We start from the raw sequence: 14,764 nt of genomic DNA on the forward strand, positions 1-14,764 counted from the left end.
GTCATAAGCTCCCCACTTTGTGGCCCTCTTTTACATCCGCCCTGGGGAACAAATCCACCTGCCCCGTATGACACCTCACCAGATCCCCCCTCCCTACTCTGTCATCTCCCCAGGTAAGCTCTAGATAAGCCCTAGGTAAGCCGCAGGTAAGCCCCAGGTAAGTCTCAGTTAAGGCCCAGGTAAGCCTCAGGTAAGCCCTGCAGCAGCTTGATCCTCTGTGAGGTGTGGGCCTGGAGAATCCTCTGGGGCCACCACGGACTTTCTCCTTCTGTGACAGGAGGTGGGTAGACCAGTGATCTCCGGTGAGGCCACAGGATCCTACAGGTGGTCGCAAGCTCCAGGACAGAAAGAGACCCTCCTGAGTATTTTAGGTCCTAAAACAAAGACCTGAGACCCAGAGAAACCTCCCCTGCAGGTGTGAAGGTCTTTATGGAGGAGGCCAGTAGCCCAGTCGATCCCTTTGCTTGTAGCGCAGGTGGGGATGGCTGGGGGCGCTGACCCCAGGGCCTGGGCCACCCCAGGGCGCGCAGGTGGGGATGGCTGGGGGCGCTGACCCCAGGGCCTGGGCCACCCCAGGGCGCGCAGGTGGGGATGGCTGGGGGCGCTGACCCCCGGGCCTGGGCCACCCCAGGGCGCGCAGGTGGGGATTGCTGGGGGCGCTGACCCCAGGGCCTGGGCCACCCCAGGGCGCGCAGGTGGGGATGGCTGGGGGCGCTGACCCCCGGGCCTGGGCCACCCCAGGGCGCGCAGGTGGGGATGGCTGGGGGCGCTGACCCCAGGGCCTGGGCCACCCCAGGGCGCGCAGGTGGGGATTGCTGGGGGCGCTGACCCCAGGGCCTGGGCCACCCCAGGGCGCGCAGGTGGGGATGGCTGGGGGCGCTGACCCCCGGGCCTGGGCCACCCCAGGGCGCGCAGGTGGGGATGGCTGGGGGCGCTGACCCCAGGGCCTGGGCCACCCCAGGGCGCGCAGGTGGGGATTGCTGGGGGCGCTGACCCCAGGGCCTGGGCCACCCCAGGGCGCGCAGGTGGGGATGGCTGGGGGCGCTGACCCCAGGGCCTGGGCCACCCCAGGGCGCGCAGGTGGGGATGGCTGGGGGCGCTGACCCCAGGGCCTGGGCCACCCCAGGGCGCGCAGGTGGGGATGGCTGGGGGCGCTGACCCCAGGGCCTGGGCCACTCCAGGGCGCGCAGGTGGGGATGGCTGGGGGCGCTGACCCCCGGGCCTGGGCCACCCCAGGGCGCGCAGGTGGGGATGGCTGGGGGCGCTGACCCCCGGGCCTGGGCCACCCCAGGGCGCGCAGGTGGGGATGGCTGGGGGCGCTGACCCCAGGGCCTGGGCCACCCCAGGGCGCGCAGGTGGGGATGGCTGGGGGCGCTGACCCCAGGGCCTGGGCCACCCCAGGGCGCGCAGGTGGGGATGGCTGGGGGCGCTGACCCCAGGGCCTGGGCCACCCCAGGGCGCGCAGGTGGGGATGGCTGGGGGCGCTGACCCCAGGGCCTGGGCCACCCCAGGGCGCGCAGGTGGGGATTGCTGGGGGCGCTGATCCCAGGGCCTGGGCCACCCCAGGGCGCGCAGGTGGGGATGGCTGGGGGCGCTGACCCCAGGGCCTGGGCCACCCCAGGGCGCGCAGGTGGGGATGGCTGGGGGCGCTGACCCCAGGGCCTGGGCCACCCCAGGGCGCGCAGGTGGGGGTGGCTGGGGGCGGTGACCCCAGGGCGTATCAAGGCCCAGCATGCAGTTCTGGAAGCAGCTCCGTCTTCGCACCACAGCCCCTCTCCAGGTTCCTTTCCTGCCACACGCTAGAACCACGCCACCCCAAGTCCTACAGACACGGCAAGGCTCCCATTTCTTTCAGCGAGGGCGCTGTCAGGGACCCAGGCTGTGAGCCGCCTCCGTGTTAGGTCTAATCATCAGTGGCATAATTAGATATTAAAATCTCACTGTGCAATCATAAAATAACACGGAACGAATAATAAAGTATCGTAGTTATAAAGTCATCAAAATGTAATAAAGTGGTATTATTACAGAGGCTTAAAGTTTAACGATGGTTTTTTAGTATGTCACTTATTATATAATTAAAATTAACAAATAAGGTACAGTAATTAAAACAGACAGTCTCTCACACTGTGGGCTTTGAAGGGGGTCTGTGGGTGTGGGGTTCCCAACTCTCCCCAGGTGGGGATGGGAGAAGGACTACAGCCTCAGGTGGGGGGCTGGCTGGGCATAGGCTGACCCCTGCCCTGCTGGGGAGTAACAGGTCTGCGAGTCACAGCTTGCAAGGCTCCCCCTGTACCCTTCAGTGCACACCGGCAGCCTCCTACTGTTAGCACCCAAATTTCTTTGCCAAACGCGCCGGGCTCTCCTGTTGTGTTCAAGTCCCAGTCCTTGGTGCCTGTGCATGTGACCTTGTTTGGAAATAGAGTTGAGCCTTGATGGGATCATAGTGGAACCAAAAACCCACTAACCAAACCCACTGCCGTGGAGTCGATTCCGACCATAGCGACCCTATAGGACAGCGTAGAACTGCCCTGTAGAGTTTCCAAGGAGCGCCTGGTGGATTTGAATCTCCAACCTGTTGGTTAGCAGCTGTAGCACTTAACCACTACACCACCAGGGTTTCCCACAGTGGAAGAGGGTAGCCAAATCCAGGGACTGGGGCCTTGTGAGAGGAGGAGGCTTCACACACAGACACAGGGGGACAGCACGTGAAGACAGAGGCAGAGATGGAGTGACTCGGCCATTAGCCAAGGAACCCAAGAGACCAGGAAGGACCCTTCCCCAGAGCCTGCGGAGGGGTGTGGCCCTGCCGGCACCTTGAGTGTGGACATTTATCCTCCAGCACCATAGGAGAGTGAACTGCTGCTGTTTCAAGCCACCCAGTCTGTGGGTCTTGGTTACGGCAGCTGCCCCCTACCCTGGATGCTCACATGGGTGTAAATACCCCAGCCCTTCACCCCTGGGGTGACTCTGAGGCTCCCGGATGGTCCCAGGGGCAGGTGCTCCCCAATCCCATGGGGAAGCCACTTTATAAGGAAGTGTTCTCTGCCATCTTCCCTTCCTTGGCCCTGGCTCACTCGCCCACCCCCTTATTGGTCTGTCCTGCTCCTCCAAGTGAATCCCTCCCCACTGACCCAGACCAACACAAGGCCAAGGTCAAAGGAGGGAGAAGTGTCAGTGAGCATTGGGGACTGAGCTTGCTTACCCATCTACCAGTGTCCCCGAGCTGCTGTGTGCTGGCTGAGCTGGATGCAGGCCCCACAGAACGACCAGGTGGGTCCTGGTGTTCAGGCTGGCTACGGCAGTGTGTCCTGGGACGGGGGTAAAGGTGGCCAACAGACACGCCTACACAGCCGAGGGCCGGGAGGCCTCCAAGAGGGGGCAGGATACAACTGGACAGCCAGGGTAGGTTACAACTGGACACGCAGGCCTCCACAAAACCAGGCAGGCAGCCCTCCTCCCACTGACGAGGACCACAGGCCCCTCTGGGCTCTGCCCACTTCTCTGGACACGCCTTCTGTGCAGCCTGGGTAGAGCTCCGAGGAGATGCCCAGGGCCATGGCGGTGCTCTCGGTGGTCCGGGGGTCAGTGCCAGCACGGCCCTCTGTAGGCTTGCAGTGGTGGCAAGCCGTGTGCTCTGGGAAGGAGGGCCTGTTGCCTCACTGTAGATCATCCTTAAAAGAGAAATCAGAGGCACCCTGGGGCCTCCCTGGGGCCCCATAAATCTGGAGAGGAGGGAGCTGCTCTCCAAGACCACAGGCTTCTGAATTTTAAATGGCCAATTTGGTCAATGAATCAATTTCTGGAGGCCAAGGCGAGCGTGTAGATGAAAGCAGTTTTAAGATCCATTTAAAGCGGCCAGAGCCTCTTTGTTCACATCTCTTTCATGCTGCCTCCCCCCAGTATTTCATCTGCATTCGCTTTTATGGCTTCCCAAGTTATAGATGTCAGCTAAGAACTGAAAAGGGGTGGGGGGCAGGGGGGATACGCTGCTGTTAAAAAGGAAGGCTAAATGATCCTGTCCAAAGCCGGGCTGTTGGGACATGATGATGTCCAGCCACCCCCACGTCTCTGCAGAACAGCCGGCTGAACCTGCCTGAGGCTGGACCACACTGGCCGTGGGGAAAAGCTAGGGCAGACCTCCCTGCCCATGGGGGTTCTTGTGGGAGAGAAAAAGGCCCTCAAAATGAGGGAAACAATGACCTGAGTACACAAGGTAGTGCTGAGTTGGGGGGTCCAGGGCTGAGGGGAAGGGTCTGGGGACAGAGAAGCAATGGCCTGCTCTTCGGCCAGCATTTTCTTTTAGGTTCCGCCATGCCCACATTGTAACCCAGGGCTATGTTCCCGTCCTTCGGAATTCGTATTCTACAGATTTGGTGGTTCTGGCCCAATTGGCTGAAAGTTGGTATGTATACTGTCTTTGTGAAACAGAGTGTTTGCTCTTCAGCTTACAGTGTAAACAAGATCGCAAGGTGTAAAGCAGCAATCGGCAAATTTTTCTGCAAAGAACCAGGTAATAAATCTTCCAGGTTTTGTAGGCCCTACCGTCTCTGTTGGCCCTACCGTCTCTGTTGGCCCTACCGTCTCTGTTGCAATGACTCAGCTCTGATGTTTAGCATGACACGAAAGTGGCCTTAGGCCACATACAGACAAATGAGGTGTCTCTCTTCCCAGAAAATTTTATTTACAAAAATAAGCGTCAGGCCGGATTGGGCCAGCAGGTCATAGTCTGCAAACTTTTGCTTTAAACACTGATGTGAACCCACTGATCCTTCTACAGTTTGTAATCCCATCCAGCCAAATTTTCATTTTCCATATGGTCTTTTTCATCTCTAGAAATTCCATTTGAAGTTTTTGTATCTTCCACTTCTCTCTTCACAGTCACTGGATGGAGTAAACAGATAAACACATGGCTACTTATTGAAAAGTCAGCAGTTCAAACTCGTCCAGATGTGCCTTGGAAGAAAGGCCTGGCAATCTTCTTCCGAAAAGTGACAGCCATGAAACCCTATGGAGCAGTTCTACTGTGACACACGGGGTCACCCTGAGTCAAAATCGATATCCAGGCATGGACCAGTAACTTAAAATTGGCCTCCAAAGTTGTAGGGTGCTAAGAGACCGAAGAAGAGGCAGGCAACTCCAGTGTGACGGCAAAGGAGCCTCTATTAAGGAGACATACGTGTGGGGCAGTGGTCCCTGGCAGCTGAAGTACCAAAGCAGATCACCACAGCCAGCAGCAAGAGGGCAGAGGTTTCATAGTGTTCAATGACAAAGATGGCCCCAAGCCTGTTATGGATTCAGTTGTGTCCCCCCAAAATTCATGGCAACTTGGCTGGGCTATGATTCCCAGTATTGTGTGATTGTCCACATTTGTCTTCTGATGAGATTTTCCTATGTGTTGTAAGTCCTTCCTCTACGAGTTTAATGAGACAGCATTACAGGCAGCTACGCTAATGAGGTAGGACTCAATCTACAATATTAGGTTGTGTCTTAAGTCAATCTCTTTGGAGATAAAAGAGACAGAAGTGATCAGAGAGACATGAGAACCTCATACCACCAAGAAAGCAGTGCCGGGAGCAGAGGATATCCTATGAACCCAGGGTTCCTGTGCCAAGAAGCTCCTAGACTAAGGAAAGACAGATGACAAGGACATTCCCCCAGAGCAAGCAGAGAGAGAAAGCCTTCCCCTGGAACTGGCACACTGAATTTGGACTTCTAGCCTCCTAAACTGTGAGAGAACAAATTTCTCTTTGTTAAAGCCTCCCACTTGTGGTATTTCCGTTATAGCAGCACTAGATAACTAAGACAATGCCAGAGAGTTACATAAGACTGCCTCAGCGAGGTCACATAACCGTGGCTTGGAACACAGCAGTGACCTTGCAGAAACAGCAGTGAACTAATGGGAAGTGTGAGAGCAGCCATGTTTGGCTTCACAAAATCTGTTTTTCCCTTCAATCAACTTGACGGCATCTGGCTTTTTTTTTTTTTTTCTTTTGGATTCTTTCTTCTCTATGTTCATGTTTTCCTTTGAACCCTTGAACATATGGAACACGTTTATAACAGCTGTTTCAATATTCCTGTCTGTCATTTCCATCATCTCTGTCATTTCCCAGTCCATCTCTATTGACTGGTTTTTCTCCCGATTGTGGGTCGTGTCTCCCTATTTCTTTGCACGTCTAGTGATTTTTGATCGGACGCTGGACACTTGGTGTTGTAAATCGCTGAGTGCTGGATTCTGTTATATTCCTTTAATCAGTGTTGGACATTATTCTGAAAGGCATTTAGGTTACCTGCAGGTCGGTTTGACCCTTTTGAGACTCACTTTCAGGGGTGAGTCTAGAGTAGTCTTTCCTTTACGGCTAGTTTAACCTTACCGCTAAAACATGGTTCTTGTGGGGTCTCTACTGTATTCAGTGAGTCCTCTCCACCCCAACTGGTGGTAACTAAATGGTCCCAGCTCTGGAAATCATTCACCTCACAGTTTTCTGATCATTGTTCTTGTTCCAAAGTCACTCTTGGAGGTTTATTCCATGCATAGGCTAATTGGATTTAGCCAAAGACTCAAGGGAACCCCATGCAGAGTTCTAGAACCCATTTTCTGCCTGCCTCCCTCTTCTATGGTATTCTAGACATCTCAACCTCCCAAAACTCTGATCTCTGTCTCCTCAAATCAGTGAGAACTTTGGCTCTGCTTGAGTTCTTCCTGCCTGCACCACAGTCTGGAAATTGTCTTCAGGCAGAAAACGAGGACATTGTAAGGCTATGGAGGCAGAGATTGGAGTGATGTGGCCACAAGTCAAGGAATGCTAGAAGCCACCGGAAGCTGGAAAAGGCAAGAAAGAATTCTCCCCTAGAGTCTCTGGAATGAATCAGCTCTGCCAACACCTTGATTTTAGCCCTGTAAGACTCATTTCAGAATTCTGTCTCTAGAACTGTGAGATAATCAACTTCTGCTGTTTTAAGCCACGAAGTTTGTGATACAGGCAGTCCCTGGGCTACAAACATCTGACTTACATACAACCCATATTTACCAACCAACCCTGGTAAAGCCTATTGTATTAAAAACTTGAGATACATACAATAGTTGGTAACAACACAGGTGTTACTTTGTGACACACATCAAAACTATTATTATTATTACTATATTCATATGTCAAAGGTGTATCTGGAAGTGTTTCTTCTTTTTTTTGCATAGAAAGGTATACTATACACCATATGCTAAGACAAATATTTGACTAACATTAGATACCAACCATACCTAACTGTTCCGACTTACCTACAAATTCAACTTAAAGACAGACTTAGGAACAGAGCTCATTTGTAATCTGGGGTCTGCCTTTTACAGGATTTTTTTGTTACAGCAGCAAAAGGGAACTAATACACCCAGGGACAAGCTCCACATGCAGGCAGGCTGAGCCTGGTTTGTCAGTCTCAGTTTACTCAGAAAACTGGGATAAATACAATATCATTGCCCAGGACACAGACGTTGTGAATCCTTTCTGTGACCACCACCTTCTGTGCCGGAAGATGACCTGAACCTGGCAAGTCCCAGAGATACAGAAGATGAGGCACACCACTGGGAAAATGGTGGACGCTGCTTGCAGCCAAGCCTCCTCCCGGGAGTCTACTGCTTCATGCTGCCCGCAGGGCTGGCTCAGGGCAGCAGCAACCCCCACAGCATCTCTGCACTGTCTGGGGGCGGGAGGTGGCCAGGGCGGGCCTCTGGCTGACTCTGGACCTCGAGGCTGTGGAGCTGTCTGTCTACTGCCCCCGGGCCATGTCTTCCCCAAAGCAGCAAATCCAGCTCAGACTGAGCCAGGAGACCCCCGAGTCAGGGCAGCCAGTGGCCCAGATAGGATCAGCAGTGCGCTTGATGAAGAAAAGAGAAGAAAGAAAGTACCAGAAAAAGAAATCTTGTGGTGCAATGAATGAACTTGTTTGCCAAGACTTCTCCAGATGATTTCTTTATGAAAATGTAAGAACAGGCCTGGGCACAAGGTCCGCCGCTGACAACGGAGGGAGCGTCACTGCAGGAGGTACTACGCTCACCCCACGTCCTGAACAATTAACTCCTGGGCAGGGTCTGCGAGTGCTCTGAGGGGCATTCCTGAGCTGGGAGCCCCTCCTCCAACTTCAGACCAGGCTTCAGGGTTCTTCTCATGTAGACACTCACCAAACAGCGACAGTGACCTGACCAGCTGAAATGTACAGGAGGAGTCACATATCTGCCAACCCCCCCCCCCCCGCACCCATCTTAGTCATCTAGTGCTGCTATAACAGAAATACCACAACTGGATGGCTTTAGCAAAGAGAAATTTATTCTCTCACAGTCTAGTAGGCTAGAAGTCCAAACTCAGGGCATCAGCTCCAGGGGAAAGTTTTTTCTCTCTTTTGGCTCTGGAGGAAGGCCCTTGTCATCAACCGTCCAGTGGACCAGGAGCTTTTCTGTGCAGGAACCCTGGGTCAAAGGACGCGCTCTGCTACCAGCACTGCTTTCTTTGTGGTGTGAGGTCCTCCCTCTCTGCTTGCTTCCCTTTCCTTTTATCTGTTGTAAGATAAAAGGTGGTGCAGGCCCTACCCCAGGGAAACTCCCTTTACATTGGATCAGGGATGTGACCTGAGCAAGGGTGTTACATTCCACCCTAAATCTCTTTAACATAAAATTACAATCACAATATGGAGGACAACCACACAATACTAGAAATCATGGCCTAACCAAATAGACACAAATCTGGGGGGACACAATTCAATCCATGACAACCTCCAAGTGTTCCATGGTTCAGTGGGAGGTATCGGTGGGTCCTGGAGAGTGCGTCCATGTATGGGGAAGTCTGAGGCTCTGTGTCACCTGCTGGTGCAGTGCAGCTCTGTCCCTGGTCCACCTGCAGCCCAGTCCTCATGCCCACCCTCGTCCACACAGGGTCTCCAATCTCTGGCAAAGCCCACAGTCTGGCATATGGGACAGAAGATGGTGCAGGTAATTTATAAACACAATAAAGCTAGCACAGTACTCCTCTGATGGTCCTTAACGAGGTCATCCTAGCTCCCTCCTTGGCCGGCCCTCGGCCACCTGTTCACGAAGTCACAATGGATGTCGTGCTGCCCCAGAGGAACCAGAGCCAGCGTCACCATGGCACCGGGCTAATCTGTGCGCACATCTGCCAGGGGTGATGGGAAGATACCTTTCAGGAAATTACCTTCCCCCTGTCACCATAACGACAGATGGGGACGGGGCTCGTGCAGCCTTCCCAGGGAGGGTATCTGTTAGCATGAACCCAAACCTGGGGGGCAAAAACGGGGTCCAGGCTGAGAGGTGGGATTCAGGAGTGTCAGGGTCTGTCGTCCTGTCTCAGATCCCTCCCCTCTCTCAACCCCTGAACAAGGATGGCTGGGGATGCTTCCCCAGGGTGGGCCAGAGGGTTGAACGGAGGAGTCAGCACCCACAGGCTAGGCAGCACCATGAGCTATGGCCCCATCTCCCAGTCCAGAGCCCTCCCAGGCCTGTCACAAGATTCCCCTCCCCAGATTACACAGCAAAGACTCTGTCCATGTGGTCCCTAACTCTGACAGGACCAAGTCCAGGTCTACTCTCAAAACTGCCGAACTTCACTGAAGGAATTCGAGAGGCACTAAACCGACGGAGAAAAGGACCAAGCTCAAGCTGAAGGACTCTGTAGGGTTCAGGCGTCGCTCGCCTCAAACTGATCAACAGGGCCAATGTGATTCTAAGCAAAATCCCAACAGACCTTTTTACAGAAACTGGCAGAGTTTAAATGTGGTTTGGAAATGCAAGGAACCTGGAAAAGGAGCCACAGCCTCAAAAGGAAGGGCCAAGTCGGAGAACTAACGGCCCTGTTTTCCAGACTGGCTGCAGACTGGGAGGCAGGTGAGGGATTGGATACCAAGATCTGTGAGCTTCACTTTATGCCAATTCTATGAGAAACACCCACCAGGGGAGCGAGGGAGCACACCTCCCCCACAGCACCAAGGGCAGCTGGGTCTACCGTGGAATTGGCCCTGAGTCCCTGCCCCGTCCACTAGGAGCACTGGAACCTCAGGCGTAAGGCCAGCGGGACCTGAGTGTGAATTTGAGTGCTGCTCCCCACCTCTGAGCCCCAGTTCCACGCTTCCCTGGGCTCCTGCATGGAGCACTCGGGGGCCTGCAGAGCTCGGAGCCTGGTGTCCAGCCACAGGAAGGCCCACCCAAGGAGAGAGGAGAAAAGGCAGGTCACGGGTCAAGGGCATCAACCAGCAGCAGAGCCCCCCCAGCCAGCAACAGTGCCCCCCCAGAAGCACCCAGTTGTTGGGCCCTGGGACCGGCGGCTGCCCCACCTGGAAGGATGTAAAATGCAGACAAATCTCCAGTTTGGGAGTCTTTTCCCTGACCTCTGACCTTTTCCCAGCACATGGCCTCTCTGTGCCTCTAATATGTCCCAGCTCCAGGACCTCCTGCCTCCCAGCATCACCCTCCCCTGCAACCATCACGCCAAGGCCCTTCCCCTGCCACGCGTGCTCCGTGTTGCCATGCTGTGATCCTTCCCGGGAGAGCAAACACTCCCGTCCCTGCGGTGCCTCAGGCCAGGGCTGAGCAGACTTGGGGGGCGGGGTGCTGCTCAGGGGCCGAATTTTAATTGCCCTCCTAGATTCTTCACTACTGCCCGAGTTTTTTGCAGGGAGTGTATAATCAGACTTTACATTTGTCTACCACGCGTCTGTCAGCCTGTACTGTGTACGGTCGTACTGTGGTGGTTTGCAAGCTGCTGTGAGGCTGGAAGCTAATTACTACAGGTATTTCAAATACCAGCAGGGTCACCCATGGTGGACGGGCTTCAGCTGAGCTTTCAGGCTAAGACGGTCTAGGAGGAAAGGCCTGGTGACCGGCTTCCAAGTTTCAGCCAATGAAAACCCAATGAGTCACAAGAGAGCATTGTCCGACCCGCTTGCCTTGGACACGTCACCAGAAGGGATCAGTTGCTGGAGGAGGACGTCATGTCGGGAGAGGCAGAGGGCCAGTGAGGGTGAGGGAGACCCTCAGTGAGATGGAGAGGCTCCACAGCCCCAACGATGGACTCAAACATGCTGGTGATCGTGAGGACGATGCAGGACTGGGCAACGTTTTGTTCTGTTGCACACGGGGCCGCCATGAGTCGGAGCTGGCTCGATGGCAGCTATCTATCTATCACATACTTTTGTAATTTTAAGAATAACCATTACAACTATGGAGAAATCATTTCAAAGGATTGAGAATGTCACATGACAGATGAAAAAGTGATGACAAGTGGGTTTGATGTGGATGGTGGACAAACCAGCAGGGCAGCTAACAGCCACAGGGTCTTGAAGGCCCGGCTCTGAGAAGGCGCCAGCGGCGGGCAGGGCGCCTACCAGGGGCAGCAGGAGGGGAGGGAAGCCCCTCAGGACTGAGCACCGGCCAAGGGCACCACCACCCTGGTCTGCCTGGGACGGCCCGAGGTTCAGTGCTGAAATCCAGAGCCCCCTCCGCCCCTGGTAGACGGGACACTGCAGCACCGAGGGCTGACCTGTGCAGTCACCGCATGAAGTGTGATCAGCTCCTCAAGGTGCACTGGGGGCGGGGAGGGGGGGTTGTCGCATGAAGGACAGGCCGTAGCCCCTGTCAGAGATGGAGCCCAACGGGTTTGGTTTGGTCTTTCGTATGATGTTAATGAGGCAGGATTAGAGGCAGTTATGTTAATAAGATAGGACTCAATCTACAGGATTAGGTTGTATCTTGAGTCGATCTCTTTAGAGATATAAAAGAGACAATCGAGCAGAGAGAACTGGGACCTCCTACCACCAAGAAAGAAGAGCCGAGAGCAGAACACATCCTTTGAACCCGGGTCCTTGTGCTAAGAAACTTCTAGACCCAGGGGAAGATTGATGACAAGGACCTTCTCCCAGAACCGACAGAGAAAGATAGCCTTCCCCTGGAGCTGGCGCCCTGAATTTGGACTTCTAGCCTCCTAGGCTGTGAGAGAATATGTCTCTGTTGAAGCCATCCACTTGTGTTATTTCTGCAATAGAAGCACTAGATAACTAAGACATACCCCTAAAATAAAAAAATTTTAAAAAGCCCAAACCAGTTGTCTAGCCTATTCCCAGTCTTGGATGGAGACCCCACGTTGTCAGAGTAGGACTGTGCTCTGCGTGGTTTTCAGCGGCTGATTTTTCTGAAGTAAATTACCAGGTCTTTCTTCCAAGGTGCCTCTGGCTGGACTCCACCTCCAACCTTCAGGCTGGCAGCTGAGCCAAGTTACCGTCTGCACCACTCAGGACCTCCTTAAGGCCTCTGACAGCCCCCTCCCCACCCATTTGCTGTTTGCAGGGAGGGCTCCACCCTGGGCAGCAGAGGCTGCAGTCCCCCTGCCCTCCCAGCCCCACCGCAGCCAGCTGAGGCCCTGGCCACACAGGCAATTTTCCTGAAACAAATGGAGAGAAATAGCTCTAACAGGCGAGCAGAGTCTCTTTCAAGCTAATTTCCACATAATAGAATCAAACGACTTCCGTTCCTTCCTGCTGGCTCTTCTGCATAATTTGACAAATTGCAAACGATTCGAATCAGGGGCTCCGACAAGGGGCCGATTCTTTTCAATTCTCAAGGAGAAGTGGGAGTCCTCCTCAAAGCGCCCTGCCTGCCCTTCTGAAAGGGCCCTCGGGGACCCCGAAGCTCTCTGCAGGCCCCCCAGGAGGCGGGGAGGGGGGTGTTGGCGCGCCCACATTCCACCATCCTGTCCCCGCGGGCCGGCCCATCTGGGGGAGGGCTGTGGGCCAGGGATGCTGTTGGCAATATGGCCTGCGAGGGTTGCCAAGTGGCTGCTGCTGGCTCAGCGCGCGCCTGGCAAGGCCGGCGCTGTGCCCGCCAAATCCGCGTCTGTGCTTGCGCTGCCGACTGCCGCGTGGTGACAGGAGCCAGGGCGCAGGGGTGCGGCTGGCCTCGGTCCCGCCAGCCAGCGAGGCTGCCGCCGCTACCCCAGCTCGCACACCTCCCAGCCCGCACTTTCGCCGCACAGCTCCGCGAGGTTCCCGCGCCCCCAGAAAGCTCCTGGGCCCCTGGAGCCGCCTGCACATGGTGTCCGGACTCAGTCCCCAGTGCCCAGCCTGCGCCCCGCACACAGGAGGCGCCAGACTGCACGCGGGGGCGAGTGGAGGAATGCAGGTATGCTCGCTCGCAAAGGGGCCTGGGCGTCCTCCCGCTGGACCCAACGCTGGGTCCAAGTCACAAGCGCAAGGGGAAACAGCGACGTGAACTGAAAACACCTTCCTTATTTTAACCCACTGAAAAGGTGAAGTTTTAAATTAAGGTCATGTTATTATTATTTTTTTTTTAGCAATTTTTATTTTAAAATCACACACCAAATCAGACTCGGTATTTAAAAGTAAATTTTTTCTTCAGCTGCGCCTCCAGACCCTGGACCCCCAGGTCCCCAGCCCCTCAGCCTCCCGGACTCCTAGACCCCTGGACTCCTGGACCTGCAGAACCACCCCACCCCACCCTGCCCTGTGCCTTCGCCAGAGGCATTGACTCTATGGCTTGGTGAGCATCTTCTAGTTCTTTCCAGATGTGCGTGTGCGCGCGCGCTGCAAGACACACAAGCATCACCAGAGGTACACAATTAGAGCCTGCACAGGGTGAGCCCCATTTACTATGTGTTCCCGGAACTGTGATTTTTCACTCACCACAGACTTCCACATAAGAAAGCAAGTCCCCTCTAACCAGGAAGTGTCTTGTCTTCTGTGGTCCTCCCTCTGTGGTAGAGAAGCTGGAAGAGCCCAGGCAGCGGTGGGCCAGGCTCACCAGGGGTGAGATTCTCGCAGGGACCCTCACCAGCTGCCTTGTACAGAGGATCGGGACCCTTAGCTCTGAGTGAGATCCCAGATACTCCGGCGCCTCCGCTGCCCATGTGCATCGCCCCCCACCCCTGCCTGTGGGTTTCCAGAGCACCCCCTCCACTGTCCTGACGGGGGGGGGGCAGGGTAAATGAGGGCAACAGAGACAGTGGCTGGAGGCTCCAACTGAGAGCCGTGCGAATGGGGAATGCCCATGGGTCGACTCTGGCTACAGGGGCTTCCAGGGACCCTCAAGAGGCCATGTGATCATTCCAACAGCTGAGGAGGTCCAGGAGCCCCAATCACAGAGGCTGGGAGGGCTGGAGGTGTGGGGGCCTAAGAATGCCATGGTGGAGAGGGGCATGGTGATGGGCAGGTAGCACAAGGTCCCCACCCTAGGGCTTTGAAAACCGGCTGGGAGTCAGGGCTTTCCCTGTGGTTGGTGCAGGGCCACTAGGAGGGAGAACGTGGCCTAGAGCACAGCTGGGCAGCGACGGCATCGTCCATCCAGCCCAAGTTGAGGAGTGAGGGACCCAGGCTACCGGGGGCGGGGGGGCACCGTCAGCCCCAATTGGATATGGAGACATTCGGGAAGCTGGCATATGCTCTAGGATGCAAACGGATTGAAATATCAGCCCAAGAGAGACATCATTAAGAAGGTGGATCCTGTGCCAAAAATCTACTGCGTTTTAAAGCCAAAAACGTGTGGTTTGGGCCAGCCTGTGTCTGTGATAACTGTGCCCCTACCGGGTGGCTAATCGGGCAGGGATGCGGTGGGCATCCGTTCAGTCTGTCAGTCCCCACTTGCCACTGTGTGGCCTGGAACTGTTCCAGGCTGGGGGGTGGGAGGGGCAGTCAAAGGAAGTGTCATCATCGTCCTCCAAATTCCCACTGCCAAGGGCTCCCCCAGCCATTGCTGGGCAAA

At 55.2% G+C, this 14,764-nt stretch overlaps 1 protein-coding gene across 1 annotated transcript; it reads right to left on the reverse strand.

Moving 5' to 3' along the window:
- Positions 1–427: 427 nt before the first annotated feature.
- Positions 428–13,919, reverse strand: LOC135232492 (basic proline-rich protein-like). The gene is made up of 6 exons (XM_064291866.1): positions 13,808–13,919; positions 12,645–13,217; positions 11,304–11,534; positions 3,466–3,634; positions 3,211–3,308; positions 428–1,695 (listed from the first exon to the last, which is right to left on the reverse strand). Exons 1-6 carry the CDS (start codon positions 13,917–13,919, stop codon positions 428–430), a joined length of 2,451 nt encoding a protein of 816 aa, XP_064147936.1.
- Positions 13,920–14,764: the final 845 nt, after the last annotated feature.

This window comes from Loxodonta africana, chromosome 10 (genome assembly GCF_030014295.1).
Source record: "Loxodonta africana isolate mLoxAfr1 chromosome 10, mLoxAfr1.hap2, whole genome shotgun sequence".
Classification (NCBI taxonomy): domain Eukaryota; kingdom Metazoa; phylum Chordata; class Mammalia; order Proboscidea; family Elephantidae; genus Loxodonta; species Loxodonta africana.

What these genes read in the sequence shown, in the direction of transcription:
- LOC135232492 (XM_064291866.1), bottom strand. Translation starts at nt 13,919, where the DNA reads ATGCACATGGGCAGCGGAGGCGCCGGAGTATCTGGGATCTCACTCAGA. An exon ending in CTGCGAGAATCTCACCCCTG is followed by an intron (nt 13,218 to 13,807) that starts GTGAGCCTGGCC and finishes ACTTGGACCCAG; the next exon opens with CGTTGGGTCCAGCGGGAGGA. An exon ending in ACAGCAGCTCGGGGACACTG is followed by an intron (nt 1,696 to 3,210) that starts GTAGATGGGTAA and finishes CACCGCCCCCAG; the next exon opens with CCACCCCCACCTGCGCGCCC.